General features: G+C 43.7%; 1 protein-coding gene and 1 non-coding gene across 2 annotated transcripts; one reads left to right on the forward strand and one right to left on the reverse strand.

Annotated features, from left to right (window-relative positions):
- Positions 1-982: 982 nt before the first annotated feature.
- On the reverse strand, positions 983-14256 carry TGM7 (transglutaminase 7). Its single transcript, XM_090271973.1, has 12 exons — positions 14080-14256; positions 13375-13620; positions 12328-12446; positions 10457-10585; positions 10191-10368; positions 7899-8037; positions 6219-6322; positions 5586-5828; positions 3862-4188; positions 3296-3456; positions 1883-2016; positions 983-1415 (listed from the first exon to the last, which is right to left on the reverse strand). The coding sequence occupies exons 1-12, from the start codon at positions 14189-14191 to the stop codon at positions 1208-1210; spliced, it is 2100 nt and encodes a 699-aa protein (XP_090128099.1). The 5' UTR covers positions 14192-14256; the 3' UTR covers positions 983-1207.
- On the forward strand, positions 13054-13181 carry LOC150016363 (small nucleolar RNA SNORA25). Its single transcript, XR_016510344.1, has one exon. It is a non-coding gene; the product is annotated as a small nucleolar RNA SNORA25 (small nucleolar RNA).
- Positions 14257-22606: the final 8350 nt, after the last annotated feature.

Here is a 22606-nt window from a genome sequence, read left to right on the forward strand (position 1 = left end):
AGAGTCAATGAGCTAGCGAGGAGTGGAGGAGGTGGCCATGCCCAAGAATCCACAGGAGAATGTGCCTCTTCTCTGCATTTCTCGGTGGCCTCAATTTCCCATGATGGAAAGATGTCAATCTGTAATGATCACTTTATTTTTTATTGAGTTATAATCGACACAGAAGATTATGTCGATTATAGGTATACAACATGTTCATCTGATACACTCATAGCAATACGATTAACACCATTAGTTACAACCCCATCATATCATGTAATTTTTGTGTGTGTGTGGTGAGAACACTTAAGATCTGGTATCTTAGTAACTTTGAAGTACATGTATAATACAGTATCATTAACTACTGTATACACAATACCAATGCTGTACATTAGATCTCCAGAACTTATTCTTCTAACTGGAAGTTTACATCTGTTACCCAACATTTCCCCATTTCTCCCATCACCAGCTCCTGCTAACCTCCACACTCTGCTTCTACGAGTTCAGGTTTTTTAGGTTCCACATACAGGCATACCTCATTTTATTGTGCTTTGTTTTACTGAGCTTCACAGATGTTCCATTTTTTTCATGAATTGAAGGCAAGACCCTCCACCATCAGATTACGACTTGCTTTATTGCACTCCAGCTACCAAGTGCTTCCCAGTTATTCCTGGGCCGCCCTGAGTGGACCCCGCCCCACTGTCCCTATGTTCTCAGGCCAGCAGCAGAAATCCTGCTGGGCAGCTTCTGTCCAGTCCCCACAGAACTGCAGTCACGGACCTCCCCATACCTCCCTCTAGCCTCTGCCTGCAGGCTAACAATTTTAGTGGAGACACTGTGATCCTTGATTCCAAAAGAGATCATGTTGGCCTTATTATTTTGTGGTTTTAAAGGAGGAGAGAGAAGATAAGGGCAGGGAGGGCCCAGCCATATGGCAGGTAGCTAAGAGGACCGGCTGGTAGCAATAAGTAGCTTGTTAGCACAGAAGAGAGAACACCAGTAATCAATCAAAGACATCTTTATTGTCTCTTCCCAAGATGCACAGTGGTTCTAATGGAGCTACATTCACCCCCAGGGAGGTGGGGAAGAGGAGAGAGAAGGAGCAACTACACCTTCAGAAGTAAGGTGGGGCAGGGAGGGGACTGGGAGGTCATGGAGGGCAGAGGAAGGAGCAACCGCAAGAGGTCAGGGAAGGCATCAGAGGCGTTGAGGGGGTACTGGGAGCGCATCAGTAAATTGGGCCAGGGGAGGGGGAGGGCCTGAGATGGGGAGTAAGGTCAAGAACCCTGGCTGCAGCTACAAAGATGTCCTTGTAACCCTTGATCTCTTTGACTTCGTTGCTGCTGATGAGGACTTGCAGCTGGCGGGGTCCAGCTTTGAAGGGGTAGAGTTCCAGTTGAATATGGATGGTGTGTCCAGCCACCAGAGTTCCAAGGCTAAAAGTAAAAAGGAGCTTGTTAGAACTTTGAAGAGTAATTGATGAGGTGGGTGGTCTAGTTTTTCCCCTTGGCTGGTAAGCACTTCCCACCTCCCCACACTACAGAGCCAACCCTCCCCTGAGAAGGGTGGGAAAATGGGTACACAGAGGCACCATCCAGGAAACTGAGGACTGTCCTATGACCCCCAAGGAACCCCCTAGCAGAAATCAGTGTAAGACAGGAGAATGGGGGGGGTGGAGAAGGGGAAGGGTCTACTCAAGGAACTAGTATAAATGACCCACGGACACGGACAACAGGGTGGGGATTGACTGTGGGAGCGGGGGGAGGTGAGCGGGGAAGTGGAGAGCAGTGGGGAGGGAAATGGGACAACTGTAATGGAAAAACAATTTAAAAAGTTAAAAAATATAAAATAAAATAAATCAACCCAAAGGATGCTTTGACAGGTGAATGGCAATGGCACTTACTCATTTGATAACTGTCCATGGATAAGGCCACTTCCCTCCAGCACCATCATGCAGTCACTCAGAGCCACTGTTCGGGTGTTGGTGAGCGTGATATGGACCCTCAGTGCTTTGCCCACCTCAGCCCTCTCAAAGACCTGTGTGGGGAGAAGGCAGGGATATCGTTGTGGGCAACTGACCTCATTTCTGCCCTCCAGTAACCTCACTCCCCCATCCCTCTGTTTATTTAGAGCTCAAACACTGCAGTTGGGAGAAAAGAATATGAACTAAGAGTATGCAAGGTTAACACACATTCTGGCATGTCTTAGAAGGAAACCACCATCAATCAGAAATAGGCGCCAGGTGGAAACCTATATTTCTCTTTCTACCATCTACTTCAGAAAGGCAATTAGATCTCAATCTAAGTGCCAGCTCAATTCTAATAGGAATGCCGTGTTAAAAAGAAACATTTCCATTGTATTCTAATGAGGGCATCAAAGTAGAATGGGCAAAAATAACTTTGGAATCCAGCATAGTCATGCAAATCATCCCCAGTTCCCTTACCAATGGGGACCAATTAATAGCCTACTTGGCATCTGATGTGTTTGCATCAGATCCCGTTGTAACCAGACTTCAGGTAACAGGCTGACTGCTTGAGATTCTGCCCACTGTGAAGGATGCCTGACATCATGTGGCCTGACAGCATGTCCAGGTGAAAACCAGCAGGTGGCTGGGTGGTGTATAACATGGAGGCACTCAATTCTCATTCTGGGTTGGGATGGGGTGTGCTGTTGTGAAGCCACCGGGTGCAAAGCCAGGTTGTGACTGGGCTCAGGCGAAGTCTTTTAGAGTGGGAGCAGAAGGTGGGGGAAAGGAAGCTTCAGGAGAAGGAAACCCTGGTAATAGGAGATGAGGAACATCCTGCCCTCCTCCCTTTATCCTTCTTTCACCTGTATTCCTTCCTCATCCAATGACCTCACCAGCCAGTCAAGCATCTGAACTTGAAATCTGAGGCTCACCTTTCATTTGTTTCCCTCTTCTTTGTCACCGCCACCTTACCAGCAGTCACATTTTGAATTTGGCTTGTGGTCTCTCTCAAATCTCTCTCCTCGACTCCATCTCCCAGTCATTGCCTTTCTTGCCTCTGCCTCTGCAAAGCTACTTCTTTAACTAAAATACCTTCATTTCTATCTCATATCTCTATATAGTGTCTTCCTATACTCTGCATTCCATTTGAATCTTCTATAAAATGTCACCTCCTCTGGGAAGCCTTCCTGTGCTTTGCACAGAGCACAGAAGATCACACCATATTGTACTTTAATCATCCACTTGATGTCAGGACAGAGACTGTGTCTCTTGCTGCTGTACCCCCAATCTCTGGGTTGGATAAGTCAGAGGGCCCCTGGCCTTAGTACCACTGGTTTCCAGATGCCTTACCTCAATAGATAAGTGGGGAGGCTCCAGGGAGATATCTTTTAGGACCAGTATGGACCTTCCCATCCCCTCCGCCTTAGCAATGCCAGACATGCGTATCAGCTTTTCATCTGTCAGTTTGTTTCTGTAATTGTTGTAGGGTATCAAGAGTGGCCACTGTATCTCTAAGAACAGAAAAAAGACATCTTGAGTCTGGGGAATGGGTCTCAGAAAGAGAGGGGGTAGGAGGAAATGTGTGTGTATGAGAGGAAAAATTAGTTTGGGTATGAGAGACATAACTGTGTTAGTCTAGAGAGGTGTGCACATGTAAGAGAGAGACAGAAGGCTTACCCCACCCCCTGTTACACCCAGCAATTTCTGCTATGTTTCGCCTGGTGGGATGTTATCAGAAGTACAACACTTGGCATTCAACCTCCTGCCAATAGCAGCTTCACTCTGTGTGTGCGTGTGTCTGTTGGGGAGATGTGGGGATCTCTGAGTGATCTAGCTGGTCCAGCACAGCTTTCTTCATGGCCCCAAAGTCCCCCTCCCTCCCTGTGGATAACTTTCCAGGCCTGCCTCATACTCACCCTTCCCAAAGTCCAGGTTCAAGTGCACTATTTGCCTCCAGAGGGGTTCCCGGGTGCCACCCTTGTGGAGCAGGGCCTGTGCACAGAAGTGCACCTCCAGTCTGATGGGACCCTGGCGATGGGCTCTGTCTGGCACCCTCCTGGCATGCAGCGTCAGCAGCAGGTCCTGGCCCCACTCGGGTGTCCTGGTCAGGTGAAGCTGCAGCTGAGCTGGCTGATCTGGAAAGCCTCCAGACCCCAGCAGATCCAGGAAGGGTGAAGACGCCCTTCTTGGACCCAGCATTTTCCTGGATGCCTTCATGAACACAGATCGCTCCTCAGGGGATCCTGGCAGAAAGGAGAGACAGGAAAGACATCAGTGGGAGGGGCTGAGGGGACCAATGACCTTCTATGGGAAAGAAGCCATCAGACAACTCCCAGCTCCCCTTCTGAATCCCTAACAGGAATAGCTACATCAGGAGGCAATGCAGCATCATGGCTGAGAACATGGGGATTGGTGTTGCTTGGTGCTGGATTTAAATCCTTCCTCTATCATAGTCCTTTAATCTCTCAGAGCTCAGTTGTCACCTATAACCTGGGGCTATCTCCTTGCCTCATAGAGTTGCCAAAAATTTGGGTTAAATTAGTTGTTCTTTGTCATCAATATTGCCACTGTTGTCACTATCATCATCCTCAAAGCCAGAGGCTTCTCATCCTCACTTCTAAAATATATGCTCAAGCCTTTTAAATAGAGTTTCATTTCTTGCCCCTAGGGGCTATTCAACATTCAGTCTTAACCCCAACTCACCCCAAACTGTAGACCTCTCTAGAACATGTACTGAGCACCAGAGCCACTATTCCAAGTCATTTCTCTGTATTACCTCATTAAACCCTCACAAAACCATCTGAGATACTGTTAACCCATTTAACAGGTGAGAAAGTGGAGGCACAGGGATGATAAGAATGTGTCTAGGTTTACAGAGCTAGAACATAGCAAGCCCTTGATTAGTACTCAGGCAGCGTGACTCAACACTGGCCTTCTCCGTGGGGTCGTCTACTCCCTTCCACAGGCCCAGTAACCTTTTCCCTCCTTGAGCATCTGCCTCTCCCCTTGTTGCCACCCCCACCGCCATGACAGGAGTCTGTGATGTGATCCCAGGATACAGGGGCCAGGTAAAATCAAGGACAGTCAATTAAATTTAAAATTTAGATAAACAACAAATAATTTTTAGTAGAAGACTGTCACATGCAATATTTGGGACATATTATACTAATAATATATTTGTCTGAATTTATCTGAAATTCAAATTTAACTGGGCACCTGTTTTTTTTTTGTTTGTTTTTAGATTTTATTTATTTATTTTTAGAGAGAAGGGAAGGGAGAGAGAAAGAGAGGGAGAGAAACATCAATGTGTGGTTGCCTCTCATGCACCCCCAACTGGGGGCCTGGCCCACAACCCAGGCATATGCCCTGACTGGGAATTGAACTGGCAACCTTTTGGTTCACAGGCCAGCATGCTATCCACTGAGCCACACCAGCCAGGCTGACACCCTGTATTTTTATTTGCTAAATCCAGCAACCCTGCCCTGGGGCCACAGGGTCAGGGGTCAGGAAAGCCCTGGGAGTTCGCCATGAGGAAGTTATTATGTCGTGATGATTTTAATGTGGGAGCCATCCCCACTGAGAGGCAACACACAGGAGGTTATACCCACCACTCTCCCCAAACCCCCCAGGTTCCAGATACCTTCTGGGTACTTGTAGAAGCTGGTGATGTTCTGACGCTGGTCTGATCCTACCATCTTGGTGCTGATTTTATTCCCGATGGAACTGGTATTATGGGCCAGGATTTCCTGGACCTGGCCATCCCCAAAGAGCCAAATGACCTCATCGGCATTCACCTCAGCATACACAAATGGGGTGTCATAGGGCAGGTGGACCTCCCCTTCCCTGATGGCCTTCACGGAGGCAGGGCCACAGCAGAACAACCCTGTGCAGGAAACAGGAGTTGTGGGCAGCTAGCGTGGCTGCTGACACGCTGACCAGGGCGGTTGGTTGTGGCTGTGGGAAGTAGGGGGATGGGACAGGGAGGGGCAGCGGCATTAATGCTGCTCTGCAGTTCCCATTAGTTCAGCCGATTCTCACAGCCTCCCTGTGAAGTGGCAGTTGGCATCATCCTCCCCACTTTAAAGGTGAGGAGAGGTCACCTAGACTGTCAAGGTCAAAGTCAAACTCCTGACCCAAAGTTGTCCCTGCTTTGACTTTGGGAAGGGGATAAAGTGGGAAAAATATCTCTTCTTTCTGGCCTCTTGCTCAGGTGGTTTAACCCTGATCAGCCTTTCGACGAAGCCCAGACCCTTCCACAGTGTTCCTCACTCACCGCTGCTGGTTTCCTGGGGAGTGGGATCCAGAACCTGCCACCCATTGTATCCTGGTGGGAGATCTTTCCGGATCATCCAGCACTCGTTCCAGACATGGAAATTCCTACAGAAAGGAGGAAGGTGACAAGGACTCACATTTTCAGCAAATTTGCCAGGTATGAGACACTATACTAAATGCTTGATGTCATTATCCCTTCTTCCTCCTCTCCTCCCCTTCTCCTCCTCCCCTTCTTCTTCTCCTCCTCCTCCTTCTTCTTTTTACTTTTTATTTGAAAGTAATTTCAAGCTTATAGTAAAGTTACAAAAATAATACAAAAATCACCAATATAACCCAATTCATTGGTGGCTAACATTTTGCCCTATTTGCTTTATCATTGGCTTTCTTTCAGTATGGATATGAAGATTATATTTTTTCTTTTTTCTTTTTTACTTCAGTGCATATTTCCTTAGAATAGGGATCACCCTTACATAATTTGCACAGTATCAACCTCATACATTTAATATTGATACAATACTTTAAAAAATCTAATTTGCTGTCTATATTTTAATTTTGTTCATTGACCCAGTAATAGTTATCCTTCATAGCATCCTTTTTCGTCTAGTCCAGAACCACAGATTGCATATAGCTGTCCAGTATCCCTCGTCTCCTTATTCTGGACTAGTTCCTCAGCCTTTGTTTTATTACATTGAAATTTGAACAGTGTTGATTTGTTTTATCAGAGTGGCCCTCATTTTTAGCTTATCTAGTGTTTCCTCATGATTAGATTTAGGCTATGCAGTCACAGACAGAATTCTATGTAAGTGAAACAGTCTTCTCAGATACACCTCTGCTTTGTTTTTTTAAAGATTTTATTTATTTATTTGTAGAGAGAGGGGAGAGGAGGGAGAAAGGGAGGGAAGAGAAACATCTATCGGTTGCCTCTTATACATGCCCCGAAGGGGGACTGAATCTGCAACCCAGTCATGTGCCTTGACTGGGAATCAAACTGGTGACCTTTTGCTTTGCAGAACGATGCCCAGTCAGCTGAGCCACAGCAGTCAGAGCTACCCCTGCTTTTTGAATCTTAGAAGTTCCAGCTCTCTAGAAGCTCAGAGAGGGCCAGCAACTAGTTCTCTTACCTGGAAAATGGCTGGAAAAGGAAATCAGATTTGGGGTATAGCAGAGGAGAAAGGAACCAGGGAAAGAGATTAGAGATACAAAAATAAAGGGACACACAGAGATACACACACACTCATGCACACACACATGTATTCATGAATACACACAATCAGAGAGGGAGTGAGACAGGGAGAGAAAGAAATCAAGAGCGACTGAAGGAAGTATGCAGAGGTATATCTCTTGGGCTTTGCCCTGACAGGGAAACAGAGAATGGTGCAAGCAGGAAGACCCGAAACAGGCAGAGTAAGATGGATGCAGGTTTTGAGGTCAGTATTCAGGGGTACAATCTATTCATTTGCTTGCCAGCTTCAGAATGTTATCCCACATTCTTATAGCTCTGAAATGAGTTTGATGTGGTTATCTAATTAGCCAGAACAGTCTCCTGGGTTGGGAACTTATTCTCTGAACATCATCAACAACATATAGGGCAGTATTGCCTCACAGCAAGAGAGAACTAGGTCAAAGTTTTCCTACCCTAGTTGGGAGAGAGCAGAGATCTGTTCAAGACAGTGCCCCTTACCATATTTTGTCTCGTTTCCAAGTTGACAATATTTCTGCATTTTGGTCATAGTAGGTATCTATGGTCAGGTTCCCATCCACGTTGTGTGCAGAACGGAAATTGGAAACAACACGGGTTGGAACACCTAAACATCTCATTACTGAAGAGAAGAAAAACATGGAGAATCACTGAGTTCATTTCAAGCTGAATCACTGCTATCCCAGGCATACTTTCTAACTTTCTTGCTGGAGGAGAAAAGAGGGCCAAGATTCTTGCTGATCTATATCCTTCATCCTCAGAACGTCACACCCAGGTGCTAAACCCTGCTGCCTACCTGCCCTATCAATAGTCTCTATCCATCAGGGGGTGGAAATCATTTGGGATTCACTTAAAGCAACACTTAACAACTCAGTTTATCATATAAGGGTTTTCCCATTCATCAGCTTTCCAAGTAAAAAGCAGAGGAACTAAAACATTTTATAATTCGAAAAAAAAAAAAAAAAAAAGGAAGAATGTAGGCCTATGCTGTGGCCAGTTTCAGAAAAGAAGCTGTATGACCTTAGGTAAGTGGCTTAACTTGTCTAGGTTTCAGGCTCCTCGTAAGTAACAAAAAGAGGAGTTGCACCAGATGACTTTCAGTTCTGCAGTTCTGGTTCTGTAATTGTACTGAAAGGTGAGGGTTTGGTGGAGGTAAGAAACAAATCTGAGAATGGATAGAGGAGCAAGACAGACTTACAAAGGGAATGTGCAAGTACAATGAGGCAGCAATCATCTTTGTTAAGGCAACAGCATCCTCTTGTGGCTGTCAAGATAGTGCTGCAAAAGCTCTTTAAAGCTGAGGTGAGATTTCATAGATCTACTCACACAAAGCAGACATTATGCCACAGCGATATCAACACACACACACACACACACACACACACACACACACACACACACACACACACACACAAGCACACACACATATGCCTCTGCCCAGGGTCAGATTCAAGCCAAGAGCCAGCTGTGACCAAGGCAAGGAGTTTAGGGAGAGGCTATCCCACCCCTCTCCTGTTTGGGAGGAGCAGATAGTGCCTACTGCAGCTGCTGGGAGGACTACAGTGCTTTGAAAAGTAAAAGGACTATTGAGAATGACCAATTTGTTGGTTTCTATTCATTCAAGAGCCCCAAAGAGCGCCACCTGTCTACAATCACCTGCCCACTCCCAGCACAGTTCCTGGACTTTTCACAAACCCTTGCCAAGGATGAGAGTTAGACCAGGGCTGCAAGTGGCCAGAAGCAGCTTGACAGAAGCAGCTCTGCCCTTGCTCAATGGCCCCAGGACTCTAGGGCCTGGGAGTGGGAACAGGCTCAGAGGTAGAGCAGGGACACAGACCTAGACTTCTCCTTCTTACCCCAGGATCTAACAGTCTGAGCCCTCCTCCATAATACATACCTAGACACCCCAGGGGTAAATTTGACTCTACTAAATGCTGGCACTGTCCTGAGCATTTCCACTGAAAACAGATGAGTAACTGAGGTCATTTGATTTGAGCACTCAGTTTTAAACCTCTCCTCTGTCAGTAGCACCTATAGATAATGGCCAAACTATGCTGCCCCTCTCAGAAAAGTCTAGAACTTTGTCTTTGTTCCCTGTCTCTGTTCTTTTCACTCTGTGCTTCCTCATTCTCTAACTCAGAGTCAACCCATGAGTTCAGCCAACATTTATTGAGCACCATGGTGTAACATGCAGCCCTTTGAAAGGTATTCCTGTCTTGCACTGGGGAAGACAGTCAGGCACCTCCGTGCTTTCCATCTTCCCTCATCTTTACAGATAATCTGATCAATGACTTTGCACTAAATTGTAAATAACTGATAATGCATAAAACATCAATGCTCCTTAAGGGTAGTTAGCAAAGTAGCAAATTTCTAATGGTAACTCCTCAAGAATGTCCCTGAAAAGTATTTGTGAGCTGCCAGCTCTGCTACAGGTGAGATCAGCGCTCCCAGACCGTCTGCTTGCACCTCAAGCTTCCCAAACTGTCCTGACTCCAGGCTCTCCTTGAACTGAGAAGCCTGAGCAGGTGGCAGAAAGCAAGATCCATCAAGGACACTGTGGAGTGATTGCAACAGGTCAACCTCCTTCCTGGGCAAATGTGCAGAATTCCTCAAGACCATAGAGCATGTTGGTGAAGAACTGAGTGCCCACCACTCCTTAGCTGTGGGCAAGTCACAGTTAACTCATGTGAAAATGGAGATATCAGAGCCCGACCTCAAAGGGTTATCATGGAAGTTAAATAAGTTGATTCTGCATTTCTATGTCCCCTCACTCACCGGTGCACATAACACCTGCAAAGACCCAGCACTGTCCATACTTCACAGGCTGCCCGCCCCTGGCTGACCACTGCCGCAGGATGGCCACGCTGCCATTCCACTCGAGTGGGCTGACCCCCAGAGAGTAGTCCTCTCCCCAGTTCCCCTGCAGCACGCCGTTGTCATCATTGCTGTTGATCTACAAAGGACAGATGGGTGGGTCTCCACAGTGGCAAAGGGAAGCTCAGACTGCCCTCCGACAGGGGCATGGAAGCTTGTGTCCTTACCATGGCACTCACCACCCTGCAGATGTACACCACGTCATTCCGCTGGGAGTAGTCTTTGGATGGGTTCTCTAAGAAGTACAGGCTCTTGTTCAGGATCTCAAAGCAGATATCTATGATGTCCTCTTCAAACTTCCAAGTGATTGCAAGGAAGAAAAAAGAGAGAAGAGTGAAAATGTCTAGAATGTGGAAACTTCAAGTATTTTACAGACTTTTAGGGAAGTGGGGGGGTTGCTAAATATCAGACAAAGTTCTGTCTTCAAAGAGTTTATATATCAAAATGGGAATTCTGAAAAACTGACCTGTGTGGCTCCCATGGAAAATACAAAGAGAATTCAGAAAGACGAAAGATACCCATTGACCGAAGAGATCAGAGAAGACTATTGGAGCTGATGGGCTTTGAAAGGTGAGGCAGACAGGAAGAGTGGAGGGTGAGGTCTTTGAGCATGGTGAAAACCCAGGGCAGGGGCTTAGAGATTCTCATTTCTGGAGGACTTGTGGGGACAGATCAGATAGATAAGTATCAGGCAAGGGGTGTGAGGAGAATGAGAGGAGTATGGAGAGCCTTAAAATAAGGTGGAGGATTCAGCACTGATGTCATCACAGGAGAAGCCAGTGAGGCTCATGACATTCATTTATAACATGTGCTTGTCACCTGTCGCAACCCTTCCGGCTGCCAAATGCACTGGTATTTGTCTCAGTTTCAAAAAATTACACAAATTGTCACAATTGGAGACCAGAGATGCTGATCTGTCTTAATAAGTCTCCCTGCTTCCCCCAATTCCTCCCTCCTGGTGTGTGTGGACAGAGAGAAACTACACCAGCCATGGCTGGTGGTTGAGAATGGAAAAGCTCCCCGCCTCTGTACACTGACTGGGTATTTGTTGTTTTTATAGAATTGCTGTTCACGTTTTTTCAGTTTTGATAATGTATTCTGAGTTAGTTTTTCAGAAAGAGTCATCACCTTTTAGAGCTATATTCTGAAGTATTACTGGATTAACAGATATGGTATCTATAATTTGCTTCAAAAAAATCCAGTGATGGGGGCGAGGGGCAGAAGAGCTGGAGGAGTATAGACTAGGAGTCAGCAAACTTTCTTTGTAAAGTAAATATTTTAGGCTTTGCAGGCTAGAGGGACTCTGTTTCAACTAGTCAACTCTGCCACTATAGCACAAAAGGAGCCATACCTGTGTTCCAATAAAATGGTATTTATGGCCCTACCCAGGTGGCTCAGTTGGTTGGAGCATTGTCCCATGCACCAAAAGTTTGCAGGTTCAATTCCCAGTTAGGGCACATACCTAGATTGTGGGTTTGGTCCCCAGTCGGGGCACATATGGGAGGCAACCAATTGATATTTCTCTCTCACATTAATGTTTTTCTCTCTCTGTCCTTTCTTCCCTCTATAAAAAAAATCAATAAATGTATCCTTGGGTGAGGATTTTTTAAAATGGTATTGATAAACACAGAAGTTTGAACTTTATATAATTTGCACATCACAAAATATTATTAAATATTTTTCAACAATTTAAAAATGTGAAAGTCATTCTTAGTTTGTGGGCCATGTGAAAACAGACAGTGAGGCCACATTTGGCCCATGAGCTAAAGTTTGCAAATCCCTGGTGTAGATGAAACAAGATTCACCATAAATTGATCACTGTTGAAGCTGAGAGACATACTCATGGAAGTTCACTATTGTAGCTGGTCTACTATGATTACATTTTAAGTTTTCCATAATAAAATATTAAAAACTAATAAGTAAAGGCATCTCCCTTTCCTTCCTTGCCATTCTTACTGGATGGGAAATTGGTCCAGCACTACACACCCTGACTTTTGCTAATGGTTGTTTGTGAGCCCACCTTCCCAGATAGTGTTACCTGCCCATAGTTCCAGGGCCAGGAGGTGATGAATCTCTCATGACCCTTGTACAAAAAGCCATAGTCCATCATGATATACTCCTGCAGCAGTATTTCACTTGGCAGGTAGACGTCGTCTTCTGAGCAGTTAAGAAGAGTGGATGGGGTAAACCCCCAAACCAAAAAAACAAACAAACAGAATAGTAAAAATGAAAACAGTAATGGAAGTATCTTGCTAGAAAAAGGAGATGCAATAGGTTGATGAAAATAGAAATCAAGAGTGGACCCCTTAAAAGTCTACTATCTGTTTTTCTAGAGGCCAGAGATAAAAATCTATACTTTCAGGGGAAGGGTTTAGCAAAGGAACTAATATAAATAACTCACGAACATGGACAACGGGGTTGGGATGGACTGTGGGAGAAGGGGTGGGTTGGGTGGGGGGTAGCAATGAGGGAAAAAGTGGGACAATTGTAATAGAAAAACAATAAAAATAAAATTTAAAAAAATCTATACTTTTCAAAAATAATGATTATCTTTTCCTGATTGTAAAAGCTACCAGCTTGTTGTAGAGATTTGGAATATATAGATAATGGAAAGAAGACAATGAAATCACTGATTCCCACTCCTGAGAGACACTCACATTTTAGTGTATTCTGGTCACTCTCTCTCTGCATATATATATATAACACATTACATATCATATTATGTTCCATCTCCTAATCTATTTCACTTAATCTCACACCATGTAAGTCATTTCAAAGGAGAGTTTATGGGACCAAAATGTGGAGCTCTTAATGCTGTGACCTAAGATGGAAGTTCTCCATGGGATTTAATAGACCCTCAATAGTGCTATGTTTTCCTGAGGAGGTATAAGATTAAAAAAGAAAATCCCACCATGAACATTTTCGTCATGCCACTAAAAATTCCTTGTAAAGATGATTTTTAGTGAGCACAAGGTAATGTATTGCATAGATCTGCAATATGTTTTCTTCAGGGCTTTCTAAGTAGAATCTTACAAAATATTCCCAATGGATCAAGTTAGCATTACCACCTGTGAGCAAGCTGTACCTGCGCTCCAAGGGTTAAAAAGCAGGATGAAAGTCCCCAGGGGGTGAGTCACCCTGTAACCCTGGCCTTGAGAGATCTCTATCTTCAGAGTGTAGGAGCCAATGACTGCAGTGGACGGTGTGGAAAGGGAGACAGAGAGTGAGTTGGCATCGGTGGTGAAGTCAGACGCACCCCAGACATTCCCATGCTGGGCCTGGCTGAGTGAGAAGGTGGCTCGGGTTCCTGGCAGCTCCATGGGTGCTGGTCCTGTGTAGAAAAGAATGGCTCCAAGATGAGGTTCAAAATCTATGTGACATGATTCCAGCCATCTTGGAAGGATCCTCACCTTTTCCCAACACTTGCTAATCCTCTTGGTTTAATGTTTTACTGCCACTGGGTGTCGTTGGGTAAGCCACTTAGGATCTCTGGGCCTCAGTGTTTTCTCCATGAAATGGGATCATAATAGTACCCCCACCTGAAAGTCTTATCACAAGGATTAAATAAGTTTATGTGTCTGGAGTTTAGAATAGTGCCTGTAGTATATATAAAGGTTGGTCATTATCATCACAACTTCAGTTTTCTGTATTGGCCTGATTGTTTCTTAACAACATTAACAGGGGTGCTAAGAGCATCCTGGGGAATCCAAGGAGATGAGAGGAAGGGCAGCTCAGAAAGGAGAGGTAGGGGCCCTACAGGTGAACTTTGCCCCAGGGAGGGTGAACTCACCAGTCTCAGCCATGAAGGTAATGTGGTCAGTCCCCCAGTGGAAGGGCCGGTTGAAATGCAGTTGGAGCATGAAGGGCTGGCCCCGGCGTACAATGAGCCTCCTGAGGCCCATCTCCTGTGTGTGATGAGCCTTGTTGTTCCTGGGGCTCTGCAGGTCAACAGACCTGAGTTGTAAGGCTGCCACTGGGAGAAAGAGGAGCCCAGGTCACTGCCCGGCTGTGCTTCCCTGGGTTCAGCATGCCCTGACACTTCTCAATCATTTCTGTGGCACTGGGCTCTGACTTAGTTAAGATTCCTGTCCAGACCTTAGGCCTTCTGCCACCCCACTTCCTGATTTCAGGACTCAGTCTCAGATGGTAATTCATCAGGCCCTGGCCTGAGAGTGGGAAGACAACGAACCCAGTGACCTCAGAACCTGGACCTGGAGCCACAGTGCTTGAGAATTAGGGTCCCATAAAGCAAATCATTTCCAGATAACTGAAACTTGACCACACTGCATACAATTAACTACTTGGGTTAACATTCTTTCTATAAGTTACTCTATTATCCTGCTGATAAAAGAAAGAGCAAGTAAGAATTTTGTATGAATTAAGTCAATGCGCTTACAGGAGGCTGGGACCTCAGCTATAGGCAAGGTCCTGCTTTAGGATACAGGGCGGGTGGGTTACTTGTAGGTTATTTCTTGCTTCTCAACCATGTTCCCAGTGTATAAGGGCACTAACCACTGCTTCCTGGGGTGCTACTGTATGGGTACACCTAGTGTACAGTTTAAGAATTCTCATAACACTGTTTACAAGAGTGCAGGCTCTCAGTGCCTCAGCTATGAGTCCTTGTGTGAGTCATCTAAAGTCCCTAGGCATCAGTGTCCTCGCCTGAAAAATGGAGACAATGGCATTCCTACTTCATAGGGTTCATATGGGCATTAAGTGAGCATTCACATGTAAAGAACTTACCGTAGCAGCAGGTACAAAATAAGCACTCCACCAAAGGGAGGGCCTTCATTAGTTGCTCTTAGTACTGGTAATAATGCAGCCTCAGATTGCATTTGCTTTGCTATTTTTGCTGGTGATTTTTATTGTATTTCTGTCAATAAAAATCTATTAGTTCTTTCCCCCCAGCAGTACATTAATTTATCTCAGTGGTTCTCAACTGGGGAAAGTTTGTCCCCTGAAGGACATGTGGCAATGCGTGGAGATATTTTTAGTTGTCACAGCTGAGGGAAAGGCTGCTACTGATATCTAATGGGTAGAGGCTAGGGTTGCTGCCACACAGAATCCTGTAGGAAAATCTTGAGTTAGCTCCCAGTCGTGATATAAATTGTGGGTCGTAGTCAAAAAGTTTGAAAGCGACTGGCCTACATCCTGTTGGAAACTGATTGCATATTATTTGTTCCTGAGGGTCCTGACATTTTCATACCAAGACCTACTGAGCCTTCCCAGAAAGCCTCTCCACACCACACATAGTGCCCAGTGGCCATTCTACCTTAATGATCAGATACCCAAAACAGATAGGCTTCCACAGGAAGGACCAGTACTGATTCACAGCTCAAAGCACAGTCCCCAAGGGCAGCCAACTCCATTTTCCCTTGACTCAGGCTGACTCTTGGTTTAAGAAAAAAAGCGGGGAAGAAGAAAACTGTCTTCCTCTTTATCCCCAAAGTTGCAGTGCGCAGAGAAAACTCATTTTTCCATTAGAGGCTCAGGTTTTCTTGTATAATTCCACTTAACATAATTATGCTTTTGGCCCACTGAAGTGCCTTTCATATCAGGGAAACAATGAGTTCAGAGAACCAGTTAAGGGAGGGCCTTCGATGGAGCAGGCATAAAAGCCAAGAGATCAGGAAGAGGTTCAGCAAAGCAGGAAATCAAGCAGAATCAATTAGTAAAAACATGTCAGTACCCACAAGGCCTTTTTGACTTGGCCACTGGCCCACCAGAGTTAGTGACAGGTAACAGGAGAGGTAAGCCCCAGCCACACGGCTCCTGGTGCTTGTTTTACACAAAGACAAGGATATAAAAGGGATCAAAATATATCCCCATGTATTCTCAGCCTTAAACAAAAAAATGTAGATGTTAAAACAGCCCTCTCGGCCTGCAGTGAATTCTGAGATGTGAAGCTCTTGCCCTCTGAGAGATCAAAACCTGAGGCAGGCCTGCTCTTGTGGAAGGTTTTATCTATCTCTCCCTTTGAGTCTTGGCTGAGAGGTAACCACTGATCCGGGACTTTCTTTGACCTTTGGACGTGATGCCCCCCTTCCCACCCTATGGTCACTTACCACCTCAACACCTTCTTTTTTTCTGCAGAGCACTTAATCATGTCTAGAATTAGTTCCACAAAAGCAGAGTCCTTGGCCACCTTCTCACACCTGCCTAGAATGAAACATGGATCCTAATTCCTGATAATTGTAGCTAATGTTCTTACTTAATTCTTACTGCATGTCAGGCATTCTCTGAAGTGTTTTACATGACTTAAATCATTTACATTCTCACAACCACTCGCTAAAGAGGTGTTAATATTGCTCCTGACATGCAGAGCAGAGCTGGGATTCAAATTCAGGTGGACTGGCTCCGGAGCCTGCCCCCTATCCCTTCACAATCTTCTGCCTTCCCTTGAGGGGGCTTAGAAATGTTTGCTGGATGGATACGTGCATACACGCATGAAGGAGGAGGAGAATGATCTGGCAGAAGGGACGTGAGACTGTAGGGGGGCAGAAGAAGAAGAGCCTGTGAGGGCAACAGGGCCAAGCTGCTGCTGTTGGCTTCAGTAGTAATATGCACACCTATCTATGATGGGAGAATAAAAATTACACATATTTCTGAGGGCAATATATCAATATTTATTACAGAATGAAAGAAAACCTTAAAGCACAAATACCTTTGAGTCCTAAGTTCCTCTTCCAGGAACTTTTTCTTTTAAAAAAAACCAATAATTTGGCTCTGGTCATTGTGGCTCAGTTAGTCATTCTGTAGACCAGAAGGTCACAGGTTCAATCCCCATTTGGGGCATATACAAGATGGCAATGTATTGATGTTTCTCTCTCACATAGATTTTCTCTTTCTCTCTCTCTCCCTTCCTCTCTCTCCAAAAGCAATGAAAAATGTCCTCAGGTGAGGATTAAAAATCATAATTTGCATACAAAATGTAAGCATAAGGATGTTCGGTGCAACCCAAATAATCTTACAAAAAGAGTTGAATACACAAATTTTATTCCTCTCACCTTGATGTAATCAACAGAAAAAGGACAAAGTTTGGGGAAATAATTCATGAGATAATAAAAGGAACGTAAAAGACTAAAAAACCATATGTTACAGATTATCTTTAGATGGTGAAATTATGGGAAGTCTCTCGTTCCTTTGAGTTTTTTGAGGTCGTCCAAGCTTTTGCTTAAACATGGGCATGTGGCAGGCTAATAAGCAGCTGGTTTGGATAAAGACTGGGGCAGGTTAAAAGAATCCACTGCCAATAATGTCCTGAGCAATCAGGCTACAGGTGAAGGACTGGAAGCCTCCAGGAGGAGATGGCGGAGAGTAAGTTATACCCGGCATGGCTAGCGGAGAGAGTTGGCACTTGCGCCAAATGTCAGGTGGACTCAGCCCCTTCCTTCTCCTGCCTTTGTCCCTATATTTAGTCCAGCTTCTTGGTCAATGTCTTTTTTTTCCCTACTACTCATTATTATTTTCACTTTTGGACTTTGATAAATATATCATTTTCTTTCATTTCTTCCCTTTTAAAAAATGTGAGAGGGCCCATCTGTGTGAGAACATAAAAAGATTCTTATATGATGAGATTATGTAGTGTTTCTGTGCCTCTTTTTAAGTGTATAAGAGTGAGAATGTTTTATTACCTAAAGGTTCAAGTTCAAATTCCTTAGACAAGTATTCAAAGCCCTCTACAATGTGATCCCAACATTTTATCTCCCAAAGGCCATAAATGAACTCTGCTTCAGTTGTGGCCTCCAAATAGATCATGCCCAGTCTACCTCTGGATGGTCCCTGCCCCTTCCTCAATCTCTACGTGTCCCCATTGTAACCACTCTTCAAGCAAAACTCAGTATCCACCTCCTCCATGAAATCCTCCCCAAACATTTGAGAACATGGAGGTACCTTAGCTCCTGTAACAATAGTTTTATATCTAGCTAATATTTACTATTATTAAGCTCCAAGATTTATATGCATTATCTCCTATCCCTACAAATACCCAACAAGATATTATTAACTCATATTACAGATGAGCAGAGGATCAATGAGGCCAACTTTCCCATTGTCACCTATATCTGGACAATTTGACTCCAGAACCTGACTCTTAGCTGCTTGCATATATGGCTCTCTGAAGTCTCCTGCCTGTTTCTTTTCAAGTGAATGAATATCGTGCTTTATTCAAATGAAAACATAATAAACAGACCTAAGAGGAGCTGCTCTAGTGGAAGAACTGGAGAAGGGTCCCCTGGCTTCTCTGGAGAGCCCTGGGGTTCAAAAGAACACAATGAAAACCACAGGTCCATCTCAACCACTTCATCCGAGAGCACCAGCCTGTCCAGGCAGAACCAGCTTCAGGAAGTACCTGGTATCTCCCTTGCTCTGCAAGTTCTTAGACTCTAAACCACTTATTTGCCAATTAATCACTGACTGATATATTGTTTCTTTGAAACATTATTTTCATTTAATGGTGTCTACATAATTAACTATATTATTTGATTGTTTATACCTAGTATTCAGCAAATAGCTGCTGGCAAGAGAAAGGTGTTCCTAGCTGGTCACACACATTAAAGCATTAGGTCTTTTGCAGAAAATACAACACTGGATTAATATTCATAATATATTAAAGTTTCTATAACTAGTAAGTCTTGTTATAATCAGAGAAATGAAAACTAAAACAATAATGAGATCCCATCTTTGATTCCTTCAGAGGTATTTAAAACACCAATAACCTATGATGTAAGGGTATACAGAAATGGACTTTCTCATGGTGGAAGTGTAAATTCGTACAGACCTTTCAGAGAAATTGGTTGATATTGAAGGGTAGCAGAACATGTCATCCTGAAATATGCCACTTTGCCATAAAGATTATTTGGAGCCGAAGGCAAGTGAAAGGAAGCAGATTCAAGAAAGGCTCTCTGCCCTCCCTGCTACTTGCCTAAAAGCAGGATGTATATTTGTAAATGGGTGCTCCGTTTCCTCTCATCTCTAATAGAAAGAAAAGAAGTTAATCACTAGAGAGAGCTCTGGGCCTGCATCAGCCCAGAGAAACACCAGAGGAATCCACATAACAAACTATTAACTAGCCCCTATCTTCCATTAGTTTCCCCATATATTGACCTTCCTACAATTTGCTGCCCTAAAAACTCAAAGTCCTTTTCCTTTGTCTTTCACAAAAATTCATTGTTCCTTTGTTAAAATGCTATATAAGGCCAAGTTCTAATGATGCTTTTGAATTACTCATCACTGAATGCTCCCATGTGTATGTGCAATATACATGTTAATAAATTTCATTTGTTTTTCCTTTATTAGTCAGTCTCTTGTCAGTCTAATTTATAGGTCCTCAGCCAATGAATGTAATTGGTAGAGGGAAAAACAGTTAGGTTTTCCCTTCCCTATGATATCCATCAAAAGTTCAAGTGGATGTTGTTTTTGATCCAACAGTTCTTTTAGAAACCTTTCAGATAACAAACATCTGTACACATGGGAAAAGTTATATCAACAGGGACACTCATTGCAGCATTGATTATAAGGGCAAAATATTAAAAACAGTCTAAATGTCTATGAACAAAGCATAGAAATAAATTAAACAAATTGATAAATTTATCAAATGCATTGTGCTTATTTGCCCAAAATTGAAAACTATTCTTCATTTCAAATCTTTGTACTGGCATGCAAAGATTTCCAAGATATATGATTTTGTTCTTTTTAAAGCAAGTTTTCAGATAACATATATTATATAATCTCATTGTATAAAACAAATAATTGTATATAATCTAGTATTATTTGGAAGCAGTTCACTAAATCGTTAACAGTTCTTTCCTGAGACGAAAAAGCCAGATTGGGGATACATTGACTAGATTCCCTATGCTATTCTGTAACTGCCAGTTTGTGAATCTTAATTCCTTTATCTTTTTCACCCAGTCCCCCACCCCCATGTCCCACCTGGCAACCCATCAGTTTGTTCTATATAGCTATGAGTTTTTTTTCTGGTTTGTTTGTTCATTTATTTTGTTTTTTAGATTCCACTCTATGATGTATAATTTACAACACAAATTTTAAAAATCCGTAATCCATGTTTAGTGCTGTCTCCCAGCAGGCCCCATGGGTCTGCCACTCTGTCTTTCTCACTCTGAGCTGCAGAGCAGTGGTGATTCTAAGAGAACTCTAAAAGGAACCTGAGCTCGGGAGGCAGGGCAGCATCTCTCTAGGGGAAGCTGAGAGCCAAAGGAGAAACTGGACCAGGAGAAAGGTCTAGGATCGGAGAGGTGGTCGTCCCACAGCTTCAAGGTTAGCCACAGAAATGGCTTCTCAAGCACCAAGGGCACCAAGGGGTAAAAAGCAAGGTCCTTGTGGGCCCCCTCAGACTTTCCAAGGTCATTCCAGTCCTAAGACATTAAAGAAAAGATTGTACACCACTTCAAGTATAAACTGAATCCATTCATAATAAAAAGAATGACTATATGATTTGTGCCCCAAGGTCTGAGTTAAGGGAAATAAATGGATAGAAAGGAGTCAGATTATAAAATAGACTATCAACATCAATTTAGGCCCTCCTATCTTTCCTGTCCACCCTCTACCCTCTCCATATATCTCTCCTGTCTTGACTTAGCACCTCAGAAAAGTTATGTTTCCAGTACTCACTCTGATTCATCTTTGTCCTTCTTCTGTCAGCCAGGGACCTTCAACTAACCGGTATTAAGATTCTAGACTTAATTGCCTCTCTGAGCATTTGTTGTCATCTGACTAGAAATTTTCCTTCCCTCCTGAGTCGGGTGGGGCTGCCATTTCCTCCTCCTCCTAGTATTCTTCCTGCTGTTAACTTTCCTACTGTTCTGTGTGCATCTCAGCTTAAGGAAAAGAGCTCTTTCTAAAGCCTTTTAAAAAATCATTGAGGGATTTGTTTCCGTGGCCTTCTTTTTAATCTGAGAAGACTCAAGCGACATGGACGGCAAAGCTTGGTCTGGATCTGTTTCTTCGCACCTCTGTCACATCAGGGCTTGGAACTGGATTCTCACTAAACTGGATTCATTCTGGTGTCAGGCGTCACTCCACGGTGTTGAGGTGGGAATAAGGGACAGAGCTGCCTTCAGAAAGGTCATCACAGATGGTCATGAAAATGCCTTTGGGCAGCCCATTAGGACCTGGAGACCTTTGCATCTTGAAGAAAAATTAAGTACATTGAAATGGTGAATTGTTATGACTAAAATGAAGTTGGTAAAATTGCCAATGACAAAGAGAAATGCCCATAATATAATGTTAACTAGTGGGATGGGATGGGGGAGCAGGATACAAAAACAGTACAGCTTATCTCAATGGTGTAAAAAAGTGTTATTTATATAGAAACACCCATTTTTAACAGATGGAAGAAAATATGAACTATGATTGTTTAAGGGCGGTGAGATTGTGAATGATTGTGGGTTCCTTACTTATACTTTTCTGAGTTTAAAAAAAATCCACATTGGGAGAGTAAGATGTTTTCAGTCAGAGAGGAAAAAAATATTTTTAAGAGAAAGTAAGAAAAGGGGTAGGAGGACCATGGCTGGAGATCTGGAAAAGTGTCTTTTACCAGATTCACAGTTTAAAGACAGAAGCAGAAGTATCTAGTGAACACTCCTGAAGGAAGAATTTAGTTTGGTAAAAGAACAGTGCTCTAGAGAAAACATAAAACTATTTACACATTTACTGTGCATTGTCAATGCCATGTAAGAGATGCCTAATTCCCCCTGTGATTCATAGAGAAAATGTCTGCACCCATTGTAATCAAAGCTTTCTGTCACATTCTCTGACGTCTTTTTTTTAAGATTTTATCTTTAAATATAATTTAATGTTAAAGTATATTTTACTGATTATGCTATTACAGTTGCCACAATTTTTTCCCTTTGCCCTCTTCTACCCAGTACCTCCCTTCCCTCCAGCATTCCCACCCCCCTTAGTTCATGTCCATGGGTCGTGCATATAAGTTCTTTGGCTTCTCCATTTCCTATACTATTCTTAACACCACCACCACCCACCCCCGTCTATTTTGTTCCTACCAATTATGCTTCTTAAGCCCTGCATCATTTCTCCCTTTCTCCCCCTTCTCCCTCCAAGCTGATAACCCTCCAAAATGATCCCCATACCTATGACTCAGTTCCTGTTCTTATTGTTTGTTTAGTTTTTGTTTTTTAAATTCAGTTATTGATAGTTGTGAGTTTGTTGTCATTTTAATGTTCATAGATTTGATTTTCTTCTTTTTCTTGAATGTGTCCCTTTAACATTTCATGTAATAATGGCTTGGTGATGATGAACTCCTTTAGCTTTACCTTGTCTGGGAAGCACTTTATCTGCCC

The sequence above is a fragment of the Furipterus horrens genome, unplaced genomic scaffold (genome assembly GCF_987537825.1).
Source record: "Furipterus horrens unplaced genomic scaffold, mFurHor1.1.pri manual_scaffold_3, whole genome shotgun sequence".
Taxonomy (NCBI): domain Eukaryota; kingdom Metazoa; phylum Chordata; class Mammalia; order Chiroptera; family Furipteridae; genus Furipterus; species Furipterus horrens.

Coding starts and splice junctions, on each gene's coding strand:
- TGM7 (XM_090271973.1), bottom strand. CDS start 14,191: ATGGGCCTCAGGAGGCTCATTGTACGCCGGGGCCAGCCCTTCATGCTC. Junction 8,038..10,190: donor TGCAGGTGTTATGTGCACCG/GTGAGTGAGGGG, acceptor TCTTCTCTTCAG/TAATGAGATGTTTAGGTGTT. Junction 2,017..3,295: donor CTCCCCACTTATCTATTGAG/GTAAGGCATCTG, acceptor CTCCCCACACAG/GTCTTTGAGAGGGCTGAGGT.